Consider the following 24,563-nt stretch of genomic DNA (forward strand, 5'->3'; position numbering starts at 1 on the left):
CCGTCCCTGCACACCGCCAGCTGCGTGGGGCTTTGCAGAGGTCCCAGGGCAGCGCTGCCAGATGGGGCCGTGACTGCAGCGCCTGCCCAGTACGGCTTACTGGGCATACTGGGCATCCTGCAGCTGGCATCTGGCACCGGCTCGACGCAGCTCGCCTGGTTTCAGCGATGCATGGGGATCTCCTGTCCTCCTGCATCCCACCAGGAGCCCTCCAGCTGGGGTGCAAACACACCCCTGGGTGCAAACGCAGACCTGGGTGCGAATCCATTGCCAGGCCAGGTACAAATCCAGACCCAGATGCAAACCATCATTGGATGCAAACTCATCCCCGGGTGCAAACCCATCCCCGGGAGCGAATACATCGCCGGGTGCAAATCCAGCCCCAGTTGCAAACCCATCCCCGGGTGCAAACCCATTGTTGGGTACAAATCCAGCCCCAGATGCAAACCCGTCCTTGGATGCAAGCCCAATCCTGGATGCAAACTCATCCCTGGGTGCAAAATCCCTGGGTGCAAAATCCCTCGACGCAAACCCAACCCTTGACGCAAACCCAGCCCTGGCTGCAAACCCATCCTTGGGTGCAAACCTACTCCTGGGTGCAAACCCAGCCCCGGCTGCACATCAGACCCACGGGTGCTGCACCCCACGACATCGCCCTCACCCCGAGCCCCTGCTCCCAGCACCCTACTCCTTCCCTACCCATCTGCGCCACCGCAGCCCGGTGCCACCCCGTTCCCCCGCGCAGCGCTGCCGGTCCCCTTGCTGCCAGCCTCACCCTCCGGATACAGCAGACAGGTCTCCCCCCGCCCCCCCCCCCAGCTCCCTGCTCGGCGTCTGGCTGAGCTAAGCGTATTTAGCGCTTTTAATTGTTCTTAATAAATCAATCCCGCCAGCCCCTTAAATCATTTTTGTGGCTTCCCTCTCAGCCGTCCCCGCGGCTGCGCTCGTGTGGAGCCTGCTGTCTGCAGCGTTGCCGGGGGGAGCACCCGGCAATGGGGTGGGGGGGGCCGGGTGCACCCACCCTGCCCATCCCAGCACCCCTTTGCTGGGTGCTCAGCTCCCTGCTGGGGTGCTGTGCAGGGTGCCCGTGCCTCAGTTTCCCTCCCCGTCGGGGCAGGCTGGCTGCTTGCCCTCTCCGTGCTCTGCGCCTTCGGTGGCCCCGATGCCGCTGCGATTTGGGGGGGCGCAGGAGGGGCGCGAGCCCCTCGCCTTGCTGCGGGCTGGCTCTGCGCCTGCCCACCCTGGGGAGATGCAGGGCTGGGCACAGCACCCTCACCCCCTGCCCCAGCGCCTGCAGCCCCCGTGCCTCAGTTTCCCCCTCCCCAAAGCTCAGCCCAGCGCCACGGGGACCGGGGACGAGCAGGGGCCGCGCGGGCTGCGCCACGCACCTGATCCTGCGGCACCCCCCGACCCACCCAGCCCCTCGCCCACCCTCCCCACCCCCTCCCAGCACCCAGCACCCATCCTGCACCCCTCCAGCACCCCTCCAGCACGCCGCGGGGCCGCCAGCCCCGGGAAGAGGGGCCACGTTGGGATGCTTTTGGGGCCGGGGGGACACCGGGTACCCTCGGCGGGCACCCCGGGGCTGTGCCACGAAACAGCCTGCGCTGGCTTTGGGCGGAAAACAAACCCTGCAGGGCTTGGAGGGAGAGAGCTAACCTTGACACAGTTGCAGCAGTCACTAATAGCAGGCAATATGCCTGTTCTTGGGGGACTGTTGCAGTTGCTAAGATACTGGCAGCCGTGTGAATGGAAATGGGTCAGTAAACCTGTGGAGAGATAGTGTGACACTGTAACCAGCACAGCTGTTGCAGCCTACATCGAAATCCCACCCTTTCAATATTTATCACTCCCGCCTTCGGCTCCTTCCTCGCAGCAATTTTCCACGTTGCCTCCCCGCTCCCCGGGCTGCCGAAGGCGCCCGAAGCCTCGCACGGGAACAGCGGTAGGGGAAGGAGGAGGAAGAGGAGGACGAAGCGGGACGAAGGAGCCGCCACGGGTCCGGGCAGCGGGCGGGGAGGGAAACCCAAGCCCCCCTCGGCCGGGGCTCCCCCAGATCCCCCCCCCCTTCGCCAGCAGGATGGAGCCGGTTCTCGGCGAGGTTTAACAGGAAACAGGCTGCAATCCCCCCGGTAGGAAAACGGGTGAAAAGGTCGATTTGCTCCTGCCCCTCGCTGAGGCTCTGCTGAAATTACACACTGCGGCGGGGAGCGGTGCTCGCGCCTGGCCCCTCCGGCCCCTCCGGCCCTTGTTCCTGCTGCGGCCTCGAGCGGCGGCCACGTGGCTGATGATGGCTCGGGCTGGGTCTTGCACACGCGTGTGCACCCATGAGGGGCTTGCACGTGTGTGCGCAGCCCTTCCCATCACCTTTCATGCCAGCCCCAGCACAAACGGGTGAGGAGCACGGCGCGAGGCTCCCAAACATCGCCCCAATGCTCCCAAACAGTCCCAGCATCCTCCCCAGCAGCCCGGCGTTCCCCCAAATGTTGCAGCATCCCAATGCTCCAGCATTCCCCTAAATGTTCCAGCGTCCCCGAAGTACTCCAGCAGCCCCTAAATACTCCAGCAGCCCCTGAAATGCTCCAGCATCCTCCAAATACTCCAGGCTACCCCCAAATACTGCAGCATCCCAGATATTCCAGCATCCCCCCAAATGTTCCAGCATCCCAAATGCTCCAGCATCCCAAATACTCCAGCATACCCCCAATGTGCTCGAGCACCCCAAAATACTCCAGCATCCCAAATATTCCAGCACCCCAAATACTCCAGCATCCCCTCCAGCACGAGGCCCTGGTGCTGCGGTCCTGACCCCGACGCGTGTGGGATCCCCGTCCCTGCTCAGCTCCCTGCGGCGTTTGGGGCCATTCCAGCCCGGATGGGGAGCACGGGGGGAGCCGGAGTGCTGCGGTGTGGGGCTGAGCCGCGCGGGAGGACCGCGCCGTTTGCTGTCCCCGTCCCCAAACCGCTCAGCCCTGGCCCCCAGCCAGGTGTGGGGCAGGAGGGGGGGGACCCGGCCAGCGGTGTCCCCAGGCGGCCACATCGGGCTGGCTCCCGCCCGGACCCTGCCGGGGAGGAGGGAAGGAGGAGGAGGAGGAGGGCGAGAACATCTGGTCGCAGGGAAGAGGGACAGTCCAGGAAAATGTGCAGAGCTGTTGGAAGAGGCCCTCGCCGCGGAGGCTGGGGTGGAGCGAGGCCGGCCTCCCTCCTGCGCCGCAGCTGCACCGGGGCTCGGCGGGGAGCAGGGGCACCGGCACGGGCAGGGGCAGGGGCTCGCTGCGCCCTCAGCCCTCCGTCCCCGAGGGAAAACTGAGTCCCAGAGCGAGCAATAACGTGATTTTGGGGTTGCATGAGCAGGGTCAGCACCGCCACATCTCCTGGGCGCATCCCTTGTGCCTGGCGACGGCTCGAGGAGCGCGGGGCGGTCGGGGTGGATTTATATGGCACGGCACTCGGCACCCCGGGGGGGTCGAGCGGGGAGGGGAGAGGTGCGGAAAGGTTGCGGCGAGCCCGCGGCGAGCTCGCCTCCTCCCCAAAGGCGCTGGCTGCCACCCCCCCGCAGGTGGCTGGAGCAGAACGGTTGGTATGGAGACAGGGAAGCGCGGGCTGGGTAAGGTGACATTCGCCAGATGCCAGGTTCACACTCGCTCCAGCCAGTGGCACCCCCCCCGGCCACCTCCCCGCCGGCCACCCCCAGCAAACGCCGGGCTGGCGGTGCCCCCGGCAGGGCCACGTGTCCCCAAGGGGACGGCGGGGCCGTGGGGACAGCAGGGGATGGCGGAGAAGGGCCCCCCCACCACCACCACCATGGCACGGCGTCGCAGAGGGGACAATTAGCAGCTGGTGGCTAACGAGGGAGAAGCCACCCTTGGGCCGAGCAGGGGTTTTGCGCCTCCTGCCCGGGCAGGGTGACACCGCGCAAAGCTGTCCCTTGTCACCAGGGTGGGGGGATCCAAGGTGCAACCCCCCCCCCCCCCCTTGGTCAGTGCAACCAAAGCCCTGGTGCCGTGGCGGTGCTGGAGATCAAAGGGCCGTCAGCCGGCGCAGTGAGCGGGGCCAGGACAGATTCCCGTCACGCAAGGGGCCGGGGGACCTCATCCGTGCCGGGCAGGGAGGCTGGGGGCACACAGCCGGCGAGGGGCCGGGGGGAGCGGGCCGGGGGGGGGCCCCGCTGCCAGTCCACACAAAGCGCCTCCGGCCGCGCTCCCCACGCCCCCTGCCCCCGGCTGCTGCTCTCTGACCCCCGTGCAGGGGAGGCTGGAGCCTGCTAATGAGCTCAGCGCCTGCTCAGCATCCCCGGGCCCCCGCAGCCCCCGGCAGGTGTGGGGCACGGCTCACCCCAGAATGGGGGGGGGGGCGCGTGGCCTGGAGTGGATGAGAACGGGAGGCAGGCGGCGACGGGGCCGCGTGGTCGGCCTTTGGCCACCGCTCGCGGTGCTGTGCCTCCTCTGCACCCCCTCGGCCCCGCCGGATGCCCCCCACCCGCTTTGCTAGGGATGCTCTGCACGGGCACAGCATCCCCCTGGGGCACGGGGACGGCGCGGGGACACCCGGCGGTCACAACGGGGGGCGCACACACACACACACACACACGGCCTCTCTGCCCCCCGCTCCCTCCGCTGCATCCTTCTCCTTCCTCCTCCTCCTCCTCCTCTCCGCCCTGAAGCAGGAGACAGCTCTCGCCGCTCGGCTGAGCGCCACCGAACTCCACTTCCAGATTTTCAGAGCGACCTCCTGGCTACCTGGATCCGGCGCTGCTCGATGCCCCCTCTGATCTCTCCTCCCCTCCGGCCCCCCAGCATCCCCGAGGGAGCCCCCGGCGCGGAGCGGGATGCAGGGGGAGCTGCAAGAGGAGAGGTCAGCCTGCACCTGGACGCAGCCTCGCCGCGCCGCCGGGGCTCTGCCGCCCGCCCCCGGTGGCTTTTGGGTTTGTTTAACCCAGCCGGGCCCACGCGGGCGAGGAAGAGGAGGGAGCGCGACGAAGGGCGCCTCGCAAAGCGCTCGCACCTGGGCACCCCGAAGGTGGTGCCCACGGGGATGTGCCCGTCCTTCCAGGCTGATGCCTGAGCAGGATTCAGCCCCGTGGGAGAGGTGCAGGGTGCGGGATGTGGCCCCGGCTCCCCACGTCCCCCAGCGTCACCAACCCCACGTCCCCCAGTGTCACCGACCCCATGTCCCCCGGCGTCGCCAACCCCACGTCCCCCGGCGCCGCGCCAGATAACCGGGGGAAGGCTGGGGAGGGGGGGAGAAAGAAGGGAGGAAAAGACGTAAAAGCCCCAAAATATCCCAAACCCGTGCTGGGGAGGGGGAGGAGAGCAGGGCGGCGAGGGGCCCGCGGCGGCGAGGCAGCACCGCAGGGCACCGCCAGCCTCCGGCCGAGCCCTGCCTTCAAAAAGCGAGCGGAAAAAACCCACCGACAGGCAAACAGATGGAAAAAGCACCGAAGCGCCAGGTCCCCCCCCCCCCACCTCCCCGCCGCCCAAAGCCCCCAACCCCTCTGCCCCCTGCCCGCGGGTTGTTCCAAGCCCTCCGCTCCCCCCGGCACCCTGCTCCCCTCCGCTCTCCCTTGCACTCTGGTATTTGGTGTGTTCCTCAGCTGCAGGAAATTCCTGATGCTCTCCATCATGCAGGCTGCGCTCGCATCCCCCGCCCTGCCAAGGCTCCCCTCCAAAGGACAGACATGTGCTGGACATCCAGCGCACACGACGGCAGGAATCTCTCCCCTCCCCGCCGCGGCCGGGGATTTGCTCTCCCGCTCGCCTGCGCCTTTTCTCCTCTCTCTCTCTCTCTCTTTCTCTCTCTCGCCTTTTTATTTTAAACTCCAGCCCTGCAAACGAGCCCCCTCCTTCCCCGCGAGAGCTGGCGGGAGGCTGCGGGCGGGTGGCAGTGTCTGAAGCAACCCAGCCCTGGCCGTTCCCCTGCCTGCCTTTTTCCCTCCGTCTCTCTCTCTCTCTCCGCGAGACCGCTCCTGATCTTATTTTAATTCGTCTCAGACGGTGTTGGAGTGTTATTTTAAGAGAGAGGATATGCACAGACATTGTGTTTTCTGCTTTTTCCTGGCCCCAAGCCAGGCTCTCTGGGCTGTCAGCTACCCACTGTGTTGCAGTCACGTGTGGGAAGAGGCAGCCAGAGCCAGCCTCACAACTCCTGGTAGCAACATGGAAATCAAGTGTGCACTTTCTTCCCTCTGTATGTGTCTGTATTATTAATAGCGTCTCTCTCCGTGAGTTATCCATAATGTATCTTAATACCTGTCCGTCTCTAAATGATGTATTACGGTGTGCACGCACAATGGTGGCGGTGCCACTCGGGGGGAAGGCGCCGTGCCGGTGCCGGCAGCGCCCCGGGGTGAGGCACGGCTGCGATCCTGCCCCACGGACACCGACGCCAGGTGCTGGGAGCCCACGCAGGGACACAAACCCGTCCCACGGGGCCCCACCGGGGCCAGCCCGGCGGTCACCGTTTGGCCAGGCTGGGGACGTCGCGGGGACGCAGCGAGCCGCTCGCGGTGCCACCACCCCTGGGTGCTGGGGGCTTCGAGGCTCCCTGACAACACCCCACAGCTGGCAAAGACAAGGCTGGAACGGGGAGCAGGCAGACGTGGTCTCTCAGAAAGGCTCGGGGGCATTTTGGGGGCTCAGAGCTGAGCAGAGCCTCCCCCCACGACCAGACCCTTGCAGCACCCAGCAGCCAAGTCCCCACGCGGCGGCTGTCTCATGCTGCCCTTCCCCAGGTGGCTTTGGTCCCCTGTTCCCATCACGTCCTGGGGACATTACGGCAGGGACAGGGCTGGGCGCCTCCCCACGCACCAGTAACGCTGACACCCTCATGTATTATCGATAAATACTGAACCCCCACACCCTCCCCGTACCTGTACAGTGCACAGGTGGGTGCACGAGCGTGCCCACACGCACGCTCGTGGCACCACCTCGACACGCAGACCTTGTCCCAGCCTCCACATCACTGCCCGGGCACCGGGCACGTCCCCAGGCGCCCCGTACCACCCACGGGTGCTGCAGCACTTTTGGGGTGCCCCTCGTTCCCCACAACATGGCAGCACCCCAACCCCGAGGGTGTCCCGGGGCTGATGGGAGCAGGAATCCAGCAAAGCGAACGGGGAGCTCGAGGCTTCGCGTTTCTGGATTCTGGTTCCCGTTTCTGCTCCCGGCTGTTTCCATGGAAACTGGCGTCGGACCTGGGAAAATAAGGTTAGGGTTTGCAGAGGAGGCCCTCCGCCAGCGCCCGCCCGCCAGAGGGGCACGCGTCTGGGCACCCGCCTGCTCCTGCACCGAGCCACGGTGCTCGGGTCCGAGGGCTGAGCGGCACCGGCGCGCTCCGGCATCCTTCCTCCTGGGGTGCCAGGATCACGCCGGGTAATCTGGGGACCCGCAGTGCCATCCCTGGTGGCCTCGGTTCGTCCCAGCGCAGCCGGTGGCGCAGGGAGGTGGCAGTGACCGAGGCTGCTCGGGAGGGACGCAGCTGACCCGTGTCCCTGCCCTTGCCATCCCTGTGGGACTCCGCTCTCATCCCACCGCTCCAAACCCATCTCGGCTCAACCCTAACGAGAACTTTGCGACGATGCCCAGCTGCTTGTGATGCCCCAGCCAGCCCCACCGGGACAGGTACCACTAGGACGGTCCCCAAAAGCACCCGCTGTCCCTGGCACACTGCTGGTGGCCCCGCTGTCACACCGCCAGGGCTCTATCCGTGGGTTTTCCAAGCACCCGGTGCCCTCCGGGAGCCAGGCCCTCCCCTTCCCCGGTTCAGGATCCCCATTTTTGCTCTTGGGAAGGTGGGGAGTCGGCGCGGGGAGAGAATGAGGACACGGCACCTCGGGGGAGCCGTGAAGACTAATGAATGGAGGCTTTTAAAAAGCACTTTGAGTGAGAAGGGCTAGAGTAGGAACTAATTATTCCTCTTGCGTGCGCACACGCTTGTACGCACACGCGGGCGCGTGCACGCGCGCGCAGGCGTCCTGCTGTCTCCCGGAGTCGCAGCTGCAAAATCGCAGCAAACCCCAGCACCCAGCACCATGGCAGCAGCATCCTCGCCAATCAGCGCCGCCTCAGCCAGCACATCCCCTCCGAGGCGCTGCTTTGCCTCCTGCCCCTGCTCTCCCGTGCCCCCCGGCGCAGCCACGTGCCCCCCCCCCTGCCCCGATTTGCTGCCGCCGCCTGCCCAGCCCTGGCGCAGCGCTCGGCCGCGAGCCGATGGCACGGGGCGCCGCTCGCCCTCCTCTCCTCCTTCTCTTTTCGCAGCGCCTGCTGGTTTTTGGAAGGGTTTCCTCCGCCCCCCTCCCCGTTTTATTAACAAGCCGCCATTTTACGGCGCTCGAAGGCCGGCCGCTCCCCGGGGATGGACGGCACCTGGCGCCCGGCTCCTCGCCGCCCCGCGCAGGTGCGACCCCGCGTGAGGCCAGCGGCACCGGCCCCTCCGCGGGCGCAATTATGGGCTGGCTTGGAGCAGAGCCCAGCCCCGCCGGAGCACGCAGCCGCCGGTGCCCCCGCGCGCCCCCGCTGCCTCCCCAGCCCCGCTGCATCCGGACGTGCCCGGCGCTGCCGCCAGCTTTGGGGCACCGGGGCCACGGGTGCCGTCCCCCTGCGGTCCCCGAGGGCAGCGCGGCGCTGAGCGCTGCACCATTTTGCATTCTGGTGCTGACCGGGCCCTGCTAACCTCCCACTCCCACCCCCACAACGGGCTGTGTTTCAGCTGCTCTTGAAATCTGTCCAGGCTGGATTCATCACAAGAGCCCTCAAGCGGCTGCAAACAAACAGAAAAAAAAAAAAAAAAAAAAAAAAGAAAAAAAAAAAAAAAAGAAGAGGGAGCGAGAAAAGCGATCGATCGGCGCTGGGGGGCCCAAGCCCCTTCGGCGGCTCTGAACCAGCCCTGCAATGCTGTATGCCCCAAACTCATCTCCTCGAAAAGGGGCTGGGTGCGAGGGGCGTGGGGAAGGGGCTGGAGGAAGGCACCGCCGGGCATGGGAATTGGGGGCACGGGGCCGGGCCGTGCCGCCGAAGTCCCCGGTTGCGGTGTGGCGGCGGCGGCGGCATGCGGCTGCTCCTCCGCCGCTCTCCCTTCCCAGCGGAGCCGGGCTTGCGCCGCTCTGAAACTTCCCTCTTGTGGTTACTGCAGTTAAAAAAGCAAACAGGAGGCTCGGGCGCATTAAGAAAGAAATAGGAAATCGCGCGGATTGGAGCGCGGGGGCCGGGGCTGGGGTGCGCCCTGTGCCGGCTGCACCGCGGCCGGGAGCTGGGGACGGGGCACGGGTGGGGACGGGGCTGGGGGACAGGGCACGGGGCGAGCCCACGCCCTGGGGAGGACGAAGAGGGCTTGGTTCATACGGGGCCGGGAAAGGTGGCGGGGCCGTGCCGGGCACCCAGGCACTGTTTCCCCACCCGGGCACGGCCCGGCTGGGAGTTAACGGCCAGGAAAGCGATCGCCGCCACCGCCACCCCGGTGGGAATTGCTGCCATGGGAGACGCCAGCTCGGGTTGCTGCGCCGGGGTTTTTAAGAGGGGGCTGGGTCATTTTTACCACCGCCGACGATCCCGTCCGTGCCCGCCACGCTCCAGCTCCGTGCCCGGCGTCCCGTGCTCTGCGCAGGGCTCGGCCCGAGCGGTGCTGGTTCAAGGCACGGCTGTCGCAGTACCGATGGCCGACACGGCGCCGTGCTGGGCACCGGGCAGGAGGAGCGTGGTGGCTGCAAACCCCCGGGCTCGGCGTTTGCAGGAGCTGCACCGGGGTTTTGCAAAGGTGCCTTCGAGCCCGAGCCTCCCCGGCGGCTGCCCGGCAGGTGGCCGTGCTGCAGGACCGCCGCCCCCAAGCCCAGCTCCTGCCGGCTGATTAGCAGAGCCGCACACGGAGATTTACTGCTAATTACCCGCGCCGCAGTTGTGCTCGCAGGCCTGGGCGCGACTGGGGACACGGAGGGGCTCGGGGGGTGACAGGGGCGGCTGAACCCCCGGCCAAGCATGCTGCGGTGCTGGGGGCTCAGCCCCCCGCTGCGTTGTGCCACCAGGGTGGCCATAGCTTGAGATAATTTTGTGGTGGGTTGGAGGAAAGCACCAGAAGGTGGAGGGGATGCCATTTCGGATAGCACCACGCACCTGCCCCCGTGGCCGGGGAGCCCCGTGGGTCCCACGGCGCTGATGGGGACAGCGGGTGGCGGTGGGACCGCGGGGGGCTGCCAGGCATCCATCGCCCACCGGCCGGGTGGGGACGTCTAAGGACCCTGAGTCACACAGCTGAGAAGCAGCTGATGGGGTTCTGGGGACCGCTTCCCTGCTAACTGCAGCCCACGGGAAGCAAGGGGCTGCTCAGCACCTCGTGGGGACTGATCCTGCCCCCCTCTCTTGCCAGCCCTGTGGCTTCTGGCTCTCCCTCTGCCTGCAGGCACGCACCGAGCGCGGCACCAGCCGTCCTCCTGCCATCAGTATGCACAAACCGGGCTGAGCCTGACCCTCCGAGCCGGGGGGGCACCGCCAAGGAGATCTCCGACCCGGGGGACTGCTCCAAGCCCAAGCCTCCCTGCCACCCATGCCCACCCCAATCCCACACGGGGTCAGCTCACCGCCCTGGTGCCGGTGCGCCCGCTGCGTCCCTCACTACCATCAGCCCAGGAGTGCAGGTGGTCACATCCTGCACCCAGCACCGCACGGACAGCCCTAACAAAGATCTGCCGCAGGACGGGGTGTTTGGTGGCAGCATCCCCCCGCCCATCACCCTCCCGCAGACCCACCGGTGTCCCCCCCATGCCCCCGCCACCCCACCGCCCGGCAGGAGGAGAGGGGCGCGGGGCCGGTGCCGGCACTGCAGGGCTCCTCTTCCTCCTGCAATGTCAACCTGCTGCTCTGCACCCGCCAAGGCTGCCCTTGGAAAAGCTGTCGGCTGCGCCGGCTGGGCTGCCAAGCCCAGGACAAGCTCTTTAGCTCGGCTCTGCCAGAACAGATGCCTGGCCTACTGTAATTCTTCCTAGCGTGGCCGGGGAGGGGGGGAGCAACCTCATTTAAGCACTGCAGAGGCTGCTCCTCCAAAGCCCACCCGCCGCAGCGCCGTTTCCCCAAGGGGGGGGGGACCCCAAAGGCTCGGGCGCAGGGCAGGGTGGCCCGAGGGGCTCCTCGGGGACACTGGGTGACGCTGGAAGGGCCGGGCGGGGAGGGAGGGGAGGCGGCGCACGGCGGGAGGACGGCGACGCGCGCTGGAGCAAAACGCGGCTCTGCCGCCAGCTGGGGAGGAGAGAGCGACCCGCTGCAAGGACAAGTGGGAGCCGCCAGCTCTGTGCCACCGGTGTCCTTGCAGCCGCTCGCCTGCTTCGTGTCGACGCTCCCCGCGAAACAAAGATCCCGTTCTCATGGCAATGTCCTCTGCGGAACAGGCAAAGAGCAACACGCGGTGCAGCCAGCGGAGCCGTGGGGAGGAGAGAGCCGAGTTCAAAAGGGGCCGGAGGAACGGTTGCCTGCGCCGCTCGGGAGGTTTCGCGCTCCTTCTCACGCTCTCTGCAGGTTTCTCCCCGGAAACCCCCCCCCCCGCACCGCACCCAAAACCCCCCGAGCCGCCCCCGAGCCACTCGGCCACGAGGGCAGGAGCTCGGAGAGCCCGACGGGAAGGGGCCGCGCCGCAGCCATAGCACGGCACGAAGCAGGCCAGCAGCATTTCCACAAAGACAGTTTCTTCCACTGGCTGCAGTTTGGGGCTGCCAAAAGCCAAAACAAGAATGGAAACATCCCATTTCACTGGCCAAAATTCAACGCAGGTTTTTTTGTGTGTGTGTGTTGTGTTTTTTTTTTTTCTTCTTCTTCTTCTTTTTTTTTTTTCTTTCCCTCGTCTTTGGTTAGGAACGGAAATTCCCTGCCATGAAAACATGACGAAACCCCAAACCAAAACACAGCTTGGAATGAAACCTTCGCCCGGGTCCCTGGGGATGCCGTGCGGGGCAGGTCCCGGGGCTGGGGCTCGGTGCGCGGGGGGACCGAGTCCGGATGTCGGCGCCAGCGCCGGCCCCACGCACGGCAGGGGAAGTCGTGCTGGGGGATCTCTCCAGCGGCCGATGTGCTTCCCCCTCTGTGCGCCTTTGGGGTGAGGCCACCACTTCCCACCCCTGCTCTGCGCTGCTGCACCTCGAAAACTGCACGAGGGAGCTGGGGACGGGCCCGAACAAGGGTTGCTCTGCACATTAGGAAAGCCAGAGGGAGGTGGGTCCTGCCCGGCCCTGGTGCAGTGCAGCCCCCCTGGGTGCCCAGCTCAGGGGGTGCCGGTTTCTGGTTGTGCTCGGCTCCTCTGCAAAAGCAGCCGCTGGGAATTGGCTCGCCCATCATGTCCCGGGGTGCTTGGGGCCGGCAGAGCCCCAGGCATCGCCCCTGCAGCTGCACCCCACCACCGCACCCCGGCGCCGTCCCTTTCCCTGCCCGCGCCCAGCTCTGCTTTCAGCCAGATGTTCGGCCGCAGGATGAAACAGCTCTTCCCACCCCAGCCCCTGCCGTGGCTCTCTCCGGCTCCCGTTCCGGAGGCTGGATCCGGCCACGCAGGCTGAATAAGGCTCTGCCTTTGTCCGGCTCCCCCCGCCGCGCTTCCCCTTATCTAGCTCAGCCGCCTTGCCAAGACCACGAGGCAGCGGGGAGGACGCGGCGAGCAGGGAGAGGCTGTGCCGGCGCCTCCCGGGGCCGTTAACTCTTCTCCTGCCCCGTGCACGCTCACCCGGCCCCATGCACGAAGCCCCCGGGGGACCACCAGCCCCTTGCCGAGCGCAGCCGGCCCCTCTCCACCCCTGCGTGCTCCCCAAACGCAGAGCATCCCCCCAGCTCCGCGCCGAGACACCTGGCCGTGCACACCCCTCCTGGTTCCCGGGGACACCGAGCATCCCCGGGAGCTGGTGTGGGGCTCGGGGTGGGCACGGGGCCCCTCGCCCCGCAGTCCATCAGGCGTCCTCGGGGGCAGAGCGGAGCCCGGCTATCTGTCTGCAGCGCTCTGCGCGCAGCAATTAACCTCGAGAGAGCAGCCGCGGCTCCTGCCAAGAACCACATTAGGTGTGTGTGGCAGTGTCTAGACATGCAAGAGACCAGAGGCCTTGATCTGTAGGAAGGCGGCTCAGTCCCTTCCCCCCCCACCCCCAGCCAGGCGCCCCCTGGCCCCACTCCCGGCCTTGGCACGGGGTTGAGCCGGCCCCGGCCAGCCCTGGGGCTGCTTTTCCCAGCCGGGACCACCGAGCGCCGGGAACGGGGATGTGTGGGGTGAGGCTGAGCCCAGCCCCGCATCCCTCGGCACGGGCACGGCTCGCAGCAAAGAGCCCCGTGCTGCCTTTGAAAGCATCGCCCTGCCCCTTGGCACGGCACCGCGCTGGGTCCCCGTGGCGCCGGACCCCTTGCATGGGCTGCGGGTCCCCAGAGCTGTCGGGAGGAGGAGGAAGGTGGCTGCAAGCTGCACCCAGCCCATCTCCCCGCCGGGAGATGCAACAACCATCCCAACCATCCCAACCATCCCGGGGGAGCCGGCAGCAACCCCCCCGGTGCCAGGCGAGCCGTGGAGCCGAGGACGGAGCTGGGCAGGGACCCAGCTCGACGCCTCCCAGCGCCCGTACCCGATGCACTCGGCCACGCTGCCCGTCCCGACGCTGCCATCCCGGTGAGCGGGTGGGTGCTAGAACCCCTTTTCCCCGGGCAGGGTGCTGCAGGGATGGGTGGGCACGGCGGGGATGGGTGGGATGGGTGCTCCCCCCCTCCCGGAGCCCCTCGCCCTCGCGTCCCCAACACCCCCTGCTCTCACCTCCCGGGTGCAGCCACCCCAGACGGCTGCAGGATGCTAGGGAGAAGAGATTTTCCCGACGTTAATTAATTAAAATAAACAGCAAATTAAATACAGCAAAATTAAAATAGCTCCGGAAATTAATTTTCAACAAAACCCACCTGGAAAGGCTGGATATTTAAAGAATTAATGGAGCCCTCTGAGACCATAAAGAACCGCTGAGCTCCCGGCATCCACCAGCCCCCTCCGAACAACCCCGGCCTCCCCGGGGACCCCAGGCCATGGGGAAATCAGGACGGCACCCCTGATCGGAGCCCACCCTGAGCCCACATCCCTCGTCTCCACGCTGGACACCTCCTCTGGGTGCTGCCTGCATGGCCCCGCTCGGAGCCGCCTCGCCGCGCAGCTGCACGTGCCTGCGTGCTGCTGTGCAAGTGCGAGGCAGGGAGGGAGAGGAGGGATGTGGATGAAGACTGGGGACGCACCGGCCCCACTCCTGGCACGGCGCAGCACACGGATGCTCCTGCCTGCTTCTCTCCCCGGACACGCGAGCAGGGAGCAAGCACCGCTGGATGGCAGGACCAGCTCCGGCGTGGCACGGCACCCACATGGGGACATCCCCTCCCAGCTAAGACCTCCAAAAACCAGGCTCCCCAAAGCTCTCCCCACGCTTAATCCCATAGCCAAGGCAGGATTAATAGCAAACAGGCGGCGGGGCTGGGCAAAGCTCCTTACCAGGCGGCACCCATCGGCCGGGGGGCTCCCGAGGGGCTCGGCGGGGTGCAGGTGGGGGGCGCAGGGGGCGAGGTGCCGGGGAGCACCCCCAGCCCTGCCGGCTGCGGCGCCGGCGCAGTGCATGGGGCTGGAAGCCCCCTCGGCCTCCCCAGCCCCGTTTCCTCTCCCCGCAGCCGGGCGTGTGCAGAGGAGCAGCGGCAGGGAAACGCCGGCGAGCGAAAAAGCTCCGGAAGGAAACGGAGAAAGCGAGAAGAAGCCGGCAGGTGGGGAGCAGGAGGGGCCGGGGCCGCCTCCACACCCGCCTCCGAACCCCACCGTGCCGCCCGCACCCCGAGAGTCCCACTCGGGGAAACTGAGGCACGGAGCAGGCGCACCCCTCGCACCCCGCAGCCGGCGCTGAGCCCCCCCTCCCTCTCCGCCGCCCCGCGAGGGAAGCGCACCCCCCGCCGCGGCCGGGATGACACCAGCTCCCCGGCCTCCTCCCGCTCCACCCTGTTCCTGCAGGAACCCAGGAGCCCCGGTGCCGGGCCCGTGGCCAGCGCTGCTGCTCCCGCCCGCGCCTCCCTCCCCGCCTGCGCCCGGGCGCCCGGGGCCGGCCCCGGCCTCGCGCCCGCACCCAGCCCGCGCAGCGCCCGCGGCGTGTCAGGGCGACCTTGGCCCGGCGCCCTGGCCGGTTTCCCCTTCATTTGCCAGCGATGCCGACGGGCAGAGGTGGAGGGCGATGGATTTTTTTTTTTTGAGGGGGGGGGGGGGTCGTTGTTTTTTGTTTTTTTTTTTTCTTCCCCCATTGGGTTTTTCGCCGCGGGTGCTGCGGCGGTGCCGGGCCGCGGGCAGGGTGGCGGTGCCGGGCGCTCCAGGGGCGCTGGGTGGCCGCTTTCCTCCGCACACAGATGGCTGTTCCGACTCAGTCGAGCGCTTGACCTAAATCTCCTCCTGATCCACGGGAGCTGCAGTCCCTCGGCAGCACAGCTCAAGGCGAGGAAGAGGAGGAGGAGGAGGAGAAAGAAGAGGAGGAGGAGGAGGGAGGGAAGCCGGGGCCAGCTGCGGACCAGCGGCAGGGTCACGCCGCGGGGGCCCCCACCCTGGGGCTTGGTGGAGGTGGCCGGGGGGGTGGAAATCTCCCACGCTTCGAGCCCCAGCGCCCTCTCCCCGTGCGCCTGCGCGCCCGGCCCAGGCCGGGGCCGGGGTAACCGCCCCGGCAGCCTCGACGCCCCGGCAGCCCACTTCCTCGGCGAGGGGCCTCGCGGAGGAAGCTCCAACGGCTCGAAAGTTTCGGCTGTGACTCAGCGGCTGGCTGGGGTGGCCGGGGCCCGGCCCCAAGCTCGTGGGGCCACGGGACCCCAGCGGTTTTGGGGGGACCGGGGGGTTTGGAGGGGGTGGGCGGGGGATTTTTGGGCTCCCCAGACGAGGGCTGTCTGCAGCGCGCCGCGCTCCACCCCCAGTGTCAGAGCAGCCCAAACCGGCTCCCAGCGACAGCAGAAAGCTTTTAAAATCCCCTACGCGCGGCATGACTCACTCCAAAGCCAGTGCCCAAAACAAGCTCCGACACGGAGAGGAATGGAGACGGCAGAGATGCTGGGGGCGGGCAGGAGGGGCTGGGGAGGGCCGGGGAGGGGGGAAAGGGGGAAGAGAGAGGGAGACAGAAGGAGGCAGAGAAAGAGAAGAGGCAGAAATAACAGCATCTGAAACTCTGCCTGCTGGAGGCTAATTGGTTCCGGCACAGCCTGGTTTGTTTGGCAATGTTTCCTCTAATCCTTCAGGCTCTGCGCTCCCAGCCCCAGAGACACTCGGGGACATCTCTCCGCCCGGCACCGACACCCGGCCAGCGCCTCTGCGCCACTCGGGCCCAACGCTGCCACCCCCCCGGGACCGGCACCGCCCGGCCTGGGGTCTCCCCGGTCCCCCCGTGCCGGCTGGCGAGCGGGGAGCACCCCAAGGTGGGGGCACCCGCGGCCCCCTTCGGCCGTGTTGGGTGCGAGGATGCTCGGAGGCGGGTGCAGGAGGCGGCCGGGGTGAGCGGGGTGGCGGAGGGAAGGGAAAGGAAGGGAAGGGAGAGGAAGGGAAGGGAAGGGAAGGGAAGGGAAGGGAAGGGAAGGGAAGGAAAGGGGGGGCCCCACGGCCCAGCATGGCCGAGCCAGAGCACTCGCCAAGAGTCGGCAGCTTTGTTCCAGGTGCCGGCTCCCTTTTTTTCATTAGGCTAATGGGATGCGGATGCATTATTCCATTCCACATGCTGCTAATGAACCACTCAGGCCAGTGCATTTGCATTAATGTGCAAAGCACTGGAGGAGGGTGGAGTGGCTGCATCTGGCCAAGCCTGACCTTCCCGCGCCGCCCAGCCTCCCCGACGCACGGCCCCGGCAGCCCCCAAGTGCTGCCGCGCTCCTGCGGCTCCGCGCGGACCCTTGATCTCCCCGGGACGGCTCCGGCACACATTCCAGGACACATTAACCAACCTTGAGCCCCAGTGGCCCCAAGCACGCTGCTCTTGCAGCGAGGTGGCCGCCCGCTGGGCTCCATCACCCTTCCACACACAAATCCTGGCCAGGTGCTGGTGCCCCGGGTGTTGGGGACAGTGGCATCCCTCCTGCACACCCTGACACTCCCCGGGACGTGACCACGTCCTGCAAGGAGACCGCTCGGAGGTGCCTCCCCTTTCCCAACCACGAGCCCCAGTCCCGTGTGTGTTTGTAGCAGGACCTCCCCAGGCTGCCCTCCTGCCTGGTGCTGTGCAAGGGGAGCGGGGGGCTGTGTCCCCCCCTCCCCGGACCCCCCCGGTGCTGGCACTCAGCGCCAGGCGCGGGCGTCATCGGAGCCCTTCGGTTGTTTGTTACAGCTCCCAACTGCCTCCGTCCCCGGAGAGGTTTTGAAGGCGAGTGACCCAAGAACTGGAATGCGCAAAGCCTCCAGCAAACAGAGCCAGCTGCCTGCGCCCGCGCAGGGGGGGCGGCAAGGGGAGAGCAGCCAGCCCCGCGGCACGGCACGGCACGGCACGGCGCTGCATGGCACGGCACGGCACGGCACGGCACGGCACGGCGTAGTAAAGCACGGTGCAGCACAGCACAGCACGGTGTGGCACGGCACAGTGAAGCACGGCGCAGAATGGCACAGCACAGCACAGCAGGGCACGGCACGGCACGGTGCGGTATGGCACAGCACAGTGTGGCATGGCACGGCGCCGCATGGCACGACGTGGCACAGCATGGCACGGCACGGCACAGCACAACGTGGCACGGCACGGCACGGCACAGCCCCATGCATGCGGATGCATGGCCCCAGCCCGCTCTCCCGGGGTGGGCAGCTGCTTGACTGGAGTGAAACGGGGCTGGCACATTCCCAGCTCCACCAGCTCTTGCGAGAGGCCTCGCTCCGCCCCACAAAGCGCCCGAGCCCTCATCTCCCCCCTCCTGCCTCGCTCCCAGCCTGGTTTTTGGAGGCGTGAGGGCATCCTGGCACGGTGACGTGTACAGGGGAGCCATGTGGGGAGGCTGCGGGGCTCCCCACCCACCTGCGTCCTCGGGGGCCTGAAGGACCTCTAGGACAGGGGACAGCACGGTGGCAGTGCCAGGCGCCCTCCCAGGTGCCAGGAGGGCTCCCAGCCAGCGGGAGGGAGGATGAGGACGGCCCTGCTCGCCCTTAGGGGGCCAGCGGGGGCACGGTGGGGTCTCAGGCATCTCCGTGCCCGGCAAGCATGCGAAGCCCCAGCGCCCGAGCGCGTGCACGCGGGTGTCTGGGTTTGTCACAGCCTGGTGAGCAAGTTAATCTCAGGCTCCCTGACACGTGGAATAAAATCGCGATCCCGTAATGGAATTCATTCGTCTTCCTGTCCAGGCGGAGAACAAGCCCCCCGCCACCCGATGGAGCCAGGGCGCGGGAGCCAGGGCCAGGCACCCACCGGGGGGACCCTGCCAGGACCCCACCGGGACCCCACTGAGAGCTTCTGCCTGGGGACGTGCACAGGGCACCATGAAACACCCACTGCTGTGCCATGTCCCTTTCCCTGGGAACCTCGGCCACATCCACGGGGGGCAGTCGGGGTGGCCAATGTGGATCAAACCCCCTCGGGTGATCCGGGGTCCCTCCGGACTGGAGCCGGCGTGTGCGTGAGTGGGAAGGGAAACTGAGGCAGGCGGTGGTGCCGGGGCGAGGGCAATGCTGGTGGCAGGAAGAGGACACGGGACAACGTCCCTGTGCCTCCGCTCACCTGCAGTATCGGCAGCGCAGCCGGCCCCAGGGGGCTGCAGGGACGTGCTGTCCTGCACCACCTGGGCCACGATGGCCCTGCACGGTCCCACAGGGACCAGCATGACCCCGGGGACTGGGTCACCCAGCGCATTTCCCCTGCTGACGCCACGGTTGTAAGCGCCGGAAAAAAAAGCCCTCTGGGGATGCCGAGCGGGCCAGGAGGCTGCAGGACGGCCCGGCTGCCACGCTGCTCCGTGCCTCAGTTTCCCCCCAGCACCCAGGGTGCCCCCTGCCCCTGGGGGCGTCCCCCCACGCACCACGGCCAGCAGCAGGCAGCACGGGTACAGGGGCGGCTCTCGCCCCGGCCACACCGGTGTCTGCACCACCTTCGAAGTCCCCTCGGACCAGAGGGACGCCGCGGGTGCCCAGCTCAGCACCCCAACCAGCAGCACCGAGCCCCGATTACGCAGCGCCGAAGGTTCGCCCGCGCTCCTGCAACGTGGGGAGGAAGAGGAGGAGGAGGAGGAAGAGGAGGAGGAGGAGGAGGAGGAGGAGGAGGAGGAGGAGGAGGGCTGCTCCTTCCCGGGCACACAAAGCCCCTTTCATAGGGGCCGCCTTTGGGTTTCCTCCACCAGCCCAGCACCTCGCTGCCTCCTGCCCTGCCAGCGCGGCGAGGCGGGGAGGAACGCTGCGGGGGGAGCGGGGCCGGGTGCCCGGGGCCCATCCTGGCCCTCGGGGCAGCGCCGGGCACCGGGATTGTCCCTGCCGGTGGCCACGGGAACACCTCGGGATCCCGCACACCCTGCAAGGAGGCAGCCCCCCAGGGCTCAGGCTGGGGGATTTGGGTGGCCCCTTCCCTCGGCTCGACCCTCCCTGTAATTTTCACCTCCCGTCAGCTTTTAATTACACCCCTAATAAAAGTGGCTTGCAGGAAAACGGCAGCTTTGTTGCTTGGGAGCTCATCTGCTCCCGCTGCTCCTTCCCCGCTTTAAACCCTAATCCTCAGCTGGGGACGCTGCAATTAGCCACCGCGGAGCCGGGCACCGTGTCACGCAGGATTAGGGCTCCCTTCGGCAGGGGGGGACGGACCTGACCCCAATGGGTTGATGGCCCCACAAGGGATGGGCTGAGCCCCCCCTCACCGCCCCCAAAATAGCAGCTGGGGCAGGGGGTGGGCGACCTGCGGCCCCGATAACGGCACTGCAGGAAGAGCAGGTTTGGCAGGAGATTAGTCCGGCGGGGGTGGGGGGGGAGAAGGAGGGGGACGAGATGCTCGTTTACAGCCTAAGGGCCCCCCCCCCCCCAGCCACGCAGCCCCCCTGCCCGCCCTTCTGCGGCACCCACAGACCTGCCCCCATCGCTGCTCCAATGCCAGCGCCCGCGGGGTGGTTTTGGGGTGGGGGCGTTAGCATGGGAGTCACGGATCTTTGACCCCCCCAGGCAGATAGGCCCGTGGAGGGGGTGGGTGGCTTCGGATGATGGGACTAAAAATGGGGCTGGGGGGGCCGACACGAGCCCCCTCCCCAAGCCACGTCCCCATGCTCCCATCCAGCCCCAGCACCCACCCGCCCAGCGGGCACGGAGCGGCGCTGCCACGCCTGGGGGGACAGTGACAGCCCCGACCCTGGGCGGGAGGGTGGCACGGGGCAGGGACACGAAACCCCCCCGGGGGGTAAAAGCCCTGCGGAGCCGTGCTCAGACCTGGCGGAGGGGCCAGATTTAGCACGGGGACAGGGACGGGGACACGGGGCCCTCGTGCATGGTGCAGCGGCCACATGCACGGCGCGGTGCAGAGGGAAGGCTCACCAGGTTGGGCTGTTCAGCCCCTTGCAGCCCCAAAAAAAGCTCCTGTGCACGGCTCCCCCGGTGCCTGCTCGCCAATCAGCCTCTTCCCAAGCAGGCGCTCGTTAGTGGCCGTTCATTAGGAGCCCTCTGGGAGGAGGTAGGTACCTGGGGCACCTGCACCTCTCTCTAATGAGCTGCAGCGCCAGCACTGTGCCCCCAGCTGCAGAGGGGACCTTCGGCACCATGGGGCCCTGGCGTGGGGGCTGACCCTCACCCTGACCCCGGTGTAGGGTCCCCAGGCCAGGACAGCAGGGAGGGACGCGGGGACTTGAATCACGGTGACAATTGCAGGCGGTGGCAGCGGCCGAAGGATGCCCCGAGCTCCCTGCCCTGCACCCATGGGTGCTGCGAGAGGGCTGCGAGCACAACGAAGGCGCCGATGGCTGGCGCACTGCATCCCACCGGCACCCACGGCGACGCTCAGCCCCTGCACATCGCACTGGTGTCCTTGGGGCTCTCCCTTTCCCATGGAGGGTGGCCGCAGAAGAGGACAGGGCCCCCGGTGTCCCAGCCCTGGGGACATTTCCCCCGCCAGCCCCCAGCAGGGCGCAGCGGGGGGCGCGGCCCGGCGAGGGGTCCGGGGATGCTCCCGCTGCACCGGGCCCCCGCCACGGCTCCGAGCCCCCCCCCCCCGGCTCCACGCAGCCCCCAGCCCTGACCCGCGCGGGGCTCTCCCTCGTTAGTTAATGTTTACTCGGCTTCGTTAGCGCCAGCACATTGCCATGGCAACCCTGCAAGCTGCGCGCCGCCATCGGCGCCGCCGCTGCCACGAGGCGCGGGGACGGCACGTGGGGTCGCCGCGGGCCCCCCGCCGCGGCCACCGCCCGTCCCCGGTATTTGGGGCTGGGGGGACAAAGAGGGGGGCGTGGGGACATTGGGGTTCGCCTCCTGCTTGCCGGGGTGGGGTGGCGGCCCGGTGTCACCCGGATGGGGTGACAGCACCCTGCGCTCGCCCCCGTGCCAAGCCGCCTGGGCGCTGCATTATTTATAAAACAGGAGCAGAGGGCTGGGAGGCAGCTGCCACCCTGCGCAGCGTCACGGGGCCACCCAGTGCGGTGGCCTGGTGGCACTGCGGCCCTGCTGTCCGGGAGGGACAATGGGGACGCCGGTGCCTGCAGGGCTGGCAGAGCCACGGGGTGAGCAGATGCCATCCTGGGCTCTGCGGCACGTCGCTGTTGCAGCACGTGGGGACATCCAGCGCGTCCCCGTGTCCCCCACGCTGGTGCTGAACCCCATGCTGAGCCCGGTGGCTGCAGGAGCCCGCTGCAAACAGCTCGGTTTTGGGTGACACCGAGGTCCAGCCAAGACACCAACCCCACGCCAAGCCCCGGCTGCACCCCAGCAGCCTCCAACAAGAGCAGGATGCGGCCCCGGCGCGCTCCCCTGCTGCCTGCCCGCGCCACCGGGCTCCGCTCGCTACGGCAAACAGGTTTTCCTTAAGCCTTGCACAATTCGCCCGCCTCCTCCCCCTGCCAGTCCCACCTCCGGGCCGCGGGAAGGCTGAGTTGGGGCTTTAATTTTTCATTATTAATTTCCCATCAACGCCGAGAGGCGCCGGTGCTCGCCCAGCTGCCCCCAGCATCGCCCCCCGTGCTCCCTCGCGCTCTCCTGGAGATCTGCACCGGCTGAAGGCGAGCCAGGCTGCCGATAGGATTAATTCTGCATGACTGCCCATCTCCACAGGGGTATCTAAGACCCTCAGGCCTGCAGCAATCTTTAAAATTCCTCCAGCCCAACTTAATTCCCTCTTCCTGCAGAGCTGGCGCATCTGCTGCAGTCAGGCACGGAGAGAGAGAGACGGAGGGAGAGGGGAGACGGCACCCAGGACGCGGCGGCGTGGGGAGAGGGGTGGGGAGGGGCTGGGGGAAACTGAGTCACGCTGGGGACAGCCCCGGGGACGGGGTTTTTGAACGGGTTCAGCCCTCGGCCCCGTGGTCCCGGTGTGCTGTCACCCCCAGCACGCTGCCAGCCCCCAGAAGCAGGAGGCTGACTTGAAAATGTCATTTTTTTCAACTACCCGCGGGCTCTGCCTCGTTGGAGGGCTTCTTCCCTGCCCCCCTGCACTCCTCCTCTGCTTCCCTGCAGCCCCCGGGGACAAAACACCAGGACCGAGCATCTCCCCCAGGCACTCTGGGGCCTGGGATTTGGGGACAGCTCCTGGAAATGCAGCTGTGGCTGGGGAAAGGCACCCCCCAGCATGGCCTGCGGGTGCTGAGCCCTCCCCATCTGCCCCTGCCGCATCCCTGGAGCTCCCCAACATCCCCCCGAGATCCTGGGGGGCTGCGAGGATGAGCCCCCCAGCACCAACCCGACAGCCGTGGGGCACGGAGCGGGGCCCCAGCCCCGCTGTTACCCCGCTGCTATCCCACTGTCACCCCCACGTCCCCAGGTGAGGCTCCCGCGGGACGAGGACCCCAACGTCACCCATGGGGGCCACGCACGGGAGCTGCAGGACCTCACCGAGACACCACCGACCGCGGCCGGGCTGGGGACCCCCCCAAACACCCCGTGTCCCCCTGCGTTTCCACGGCTCAGCCTCCAGCACAACCTCTGGGGGGGCTGCAGGGAGACCGGGGGGGCACTGCCAAACTCCTGCCTCTGCCAGCACCGGGGCTGGCCGCCATCCTCCTCCTCCTCCTCTTCCTCCTCCTCGCCGGCAGCCGCCACCAAAGGCAGGAGCCCCGTCCCTCTGCCTCCTTCCCCGCACCTTGCCCCGCTCGCCTGGCAGGCAGGAGGAAGGAGGGGAGCGCAGCCCACCCCAGCTGCTGGCGGAGCTGGGGCTACGCGCATTTAAATCACTTATATCTTTACTTTCTCCTGCGCTGGCTGTGAGATGGGCTTTTTTTGCATGCGTAATTAGGGGGTGGAACAGATGGCGGAGGGTTCGTTTAAAGTAATGCATCCATTAAAATAACCTTCGCTGTCGGGGACTGCGCTCCGACAGGGGCCTGCTTCACCGGGGGCGGCGGGGAGGGGGGGGGCTTTGTTCTGCGGGAAGGGGTCGGACTTTGGGAAGGTGGCTGCGGGATGCATCGCCCCGCTTACGGGGGCGAAGCCGGTCCGGGTGCGCCATCCCATGTTACCATCACGCGCAAGACTGGGAGCCTGGACCAAACTGGGGCTGAACTGGGGCTCAGTTGGTCCTCTCCAGGGCTAACCCAGTCCTTCCCAGGGCTAACCTGGTCCTCTCCCAGGCTAACTGGGTCCTTTCCAGGGCAAACCCGGTCCTTTCCAGGGCTAACCCGGTTCTCTCCGGGGCTCAGTTTCCATAGCAATACCATGGGCATCTCGCAGCGAGATGGCGGGGATGGGAAGTCCTTTGGCCAGCCCTTTGGGCCAGCCCTCCAAGCATCGCCCACGGTGGTGTGTTTCGGAGGAGCTTTCCTGTAACTGGGGGGGATTTGCTGCTTGGTGGGGCACCGGGGTGAGGCTGAGGGTGGGCACGGTCCCTGTGGTCCCCACGCGGGGCAGCTCCGGCCATGCACGTTGGTGCACGGGGACCGCGGGGACCGTGCCCACTGCCACCCACCCCTGTCCCACCGCCTGGCTCCTGGCACGGGACAGAAGGGAACAGCTCGCCTTTCCCATCCGCCAGCAGCCGCCTCTCCTGTTTCAGGCTCCCGGGAGAGGCAGGAGGCTTTGTTCAGGAATCGGAGGAGCGGAGGCCAGAGAAAGCGCGAGTGCCCTGCCAGCTCTTGTGTTTCACTCCCGAGGAATGCCGGGGAGGGGAGGGGAGCGCGGCTCCCCCCTCCCCGACACGGGCTCCGGGCCCGGCTGCAGGGTGCTTTGCTGCTGCAGGGAGGAAGAGGAGGGCGTGGGGATGAAGGACAGAGGTCCTACTGCTATTTCGGGGAGGTGGGCGGCATCAGCACGGCTCGCGGTGGATGCGGTGGCATCCGCACCAGGTGCCCGTGGCGGCACGGCAGTGCCACGCTGGTCCCGTTGGGGCAGCCGCAAGAATTCCGAGCAAGAGCCGCCGAGCAAACCTTACACCCTGTCTTGGATGAGACGAGAAGCACCCATGGGTGCCCCCAATCTGGGGGCTCCCGAGAAGCGCACGCCAC

General features: G+C 67.5%; 2 protein-coding genes across 7 annotated transcripts in view; both read right to left on the minus strand.

Moving 5' to 3' along the window:
* AHDC1 (AT-hook DNA binding motif containing 1) overlaps positions 1 to 24,563 on the minus strand; it is a 51,852-nt gene that overhangs the window by 20,172 nt on the left and 7,117 nt on the right. Inside the window, exon 1 of one of the 6 annotated variants that reach the window (XM_040534799.1) lies at positions 14,470 to 14,855. The exons of the other annotated variants lie outside the window; for them this stretch is intronic. The gene's annotated coding sequence lies outside the window, so the exon portion shown is untranslated. Of the gene's footprint in view, positions 1 to 14,469; positions 14,856 to 24,563 lie in introns of those variants that run through there. 6 annotated transcript variants of the gene reach the window in all.
* LOC121058800 lies at positions 1,429 to 23,593 on the minus strand. Its single transcript, XM_040534811.1, has 2 exons — positions 23,583 to 23,593; positions 1,429 to 6,912 (listed from the first exon to the last, which is right to left on the minus strand). The coding sequence occupies exon 2, from the start codon at positions 6,231 to 6,233 to the stop codon at positions 4,719 to 4,721; it is 1,515 nt and encodes a 504-aa protein (XP_040390745.1). The 5' UTR covers positions 6,234 to 6,912; positions 23,583 to 23,593; the 3' UTR covers positions 1,429 to 4,718.

This window comes from Cygnus olor, chromosome 23 (genome assembly GCF_009769625.2).
Source record: "Cygnus olor isolate bCygOlo1 chromosome 23, bCygOlo1.pri.v2, whole genome shotgun sequence".
In the NCBI taxonomy this organism is placed as follows: Eukaryota; Metazoa; Chordata; class Aves; order Anseriformes; family Anatidae; genus Cygnus; species Cygnus olor.

What these genes read in the sequence shown, in the direction of transcription:
- LOC121058800 (XM_040534811.1), bottom strand. Translation starts at nt 6,233, where the DNA reads ATGGATAACTCACGGAGAGAGACGCTATTAATAATACAGACACATACA.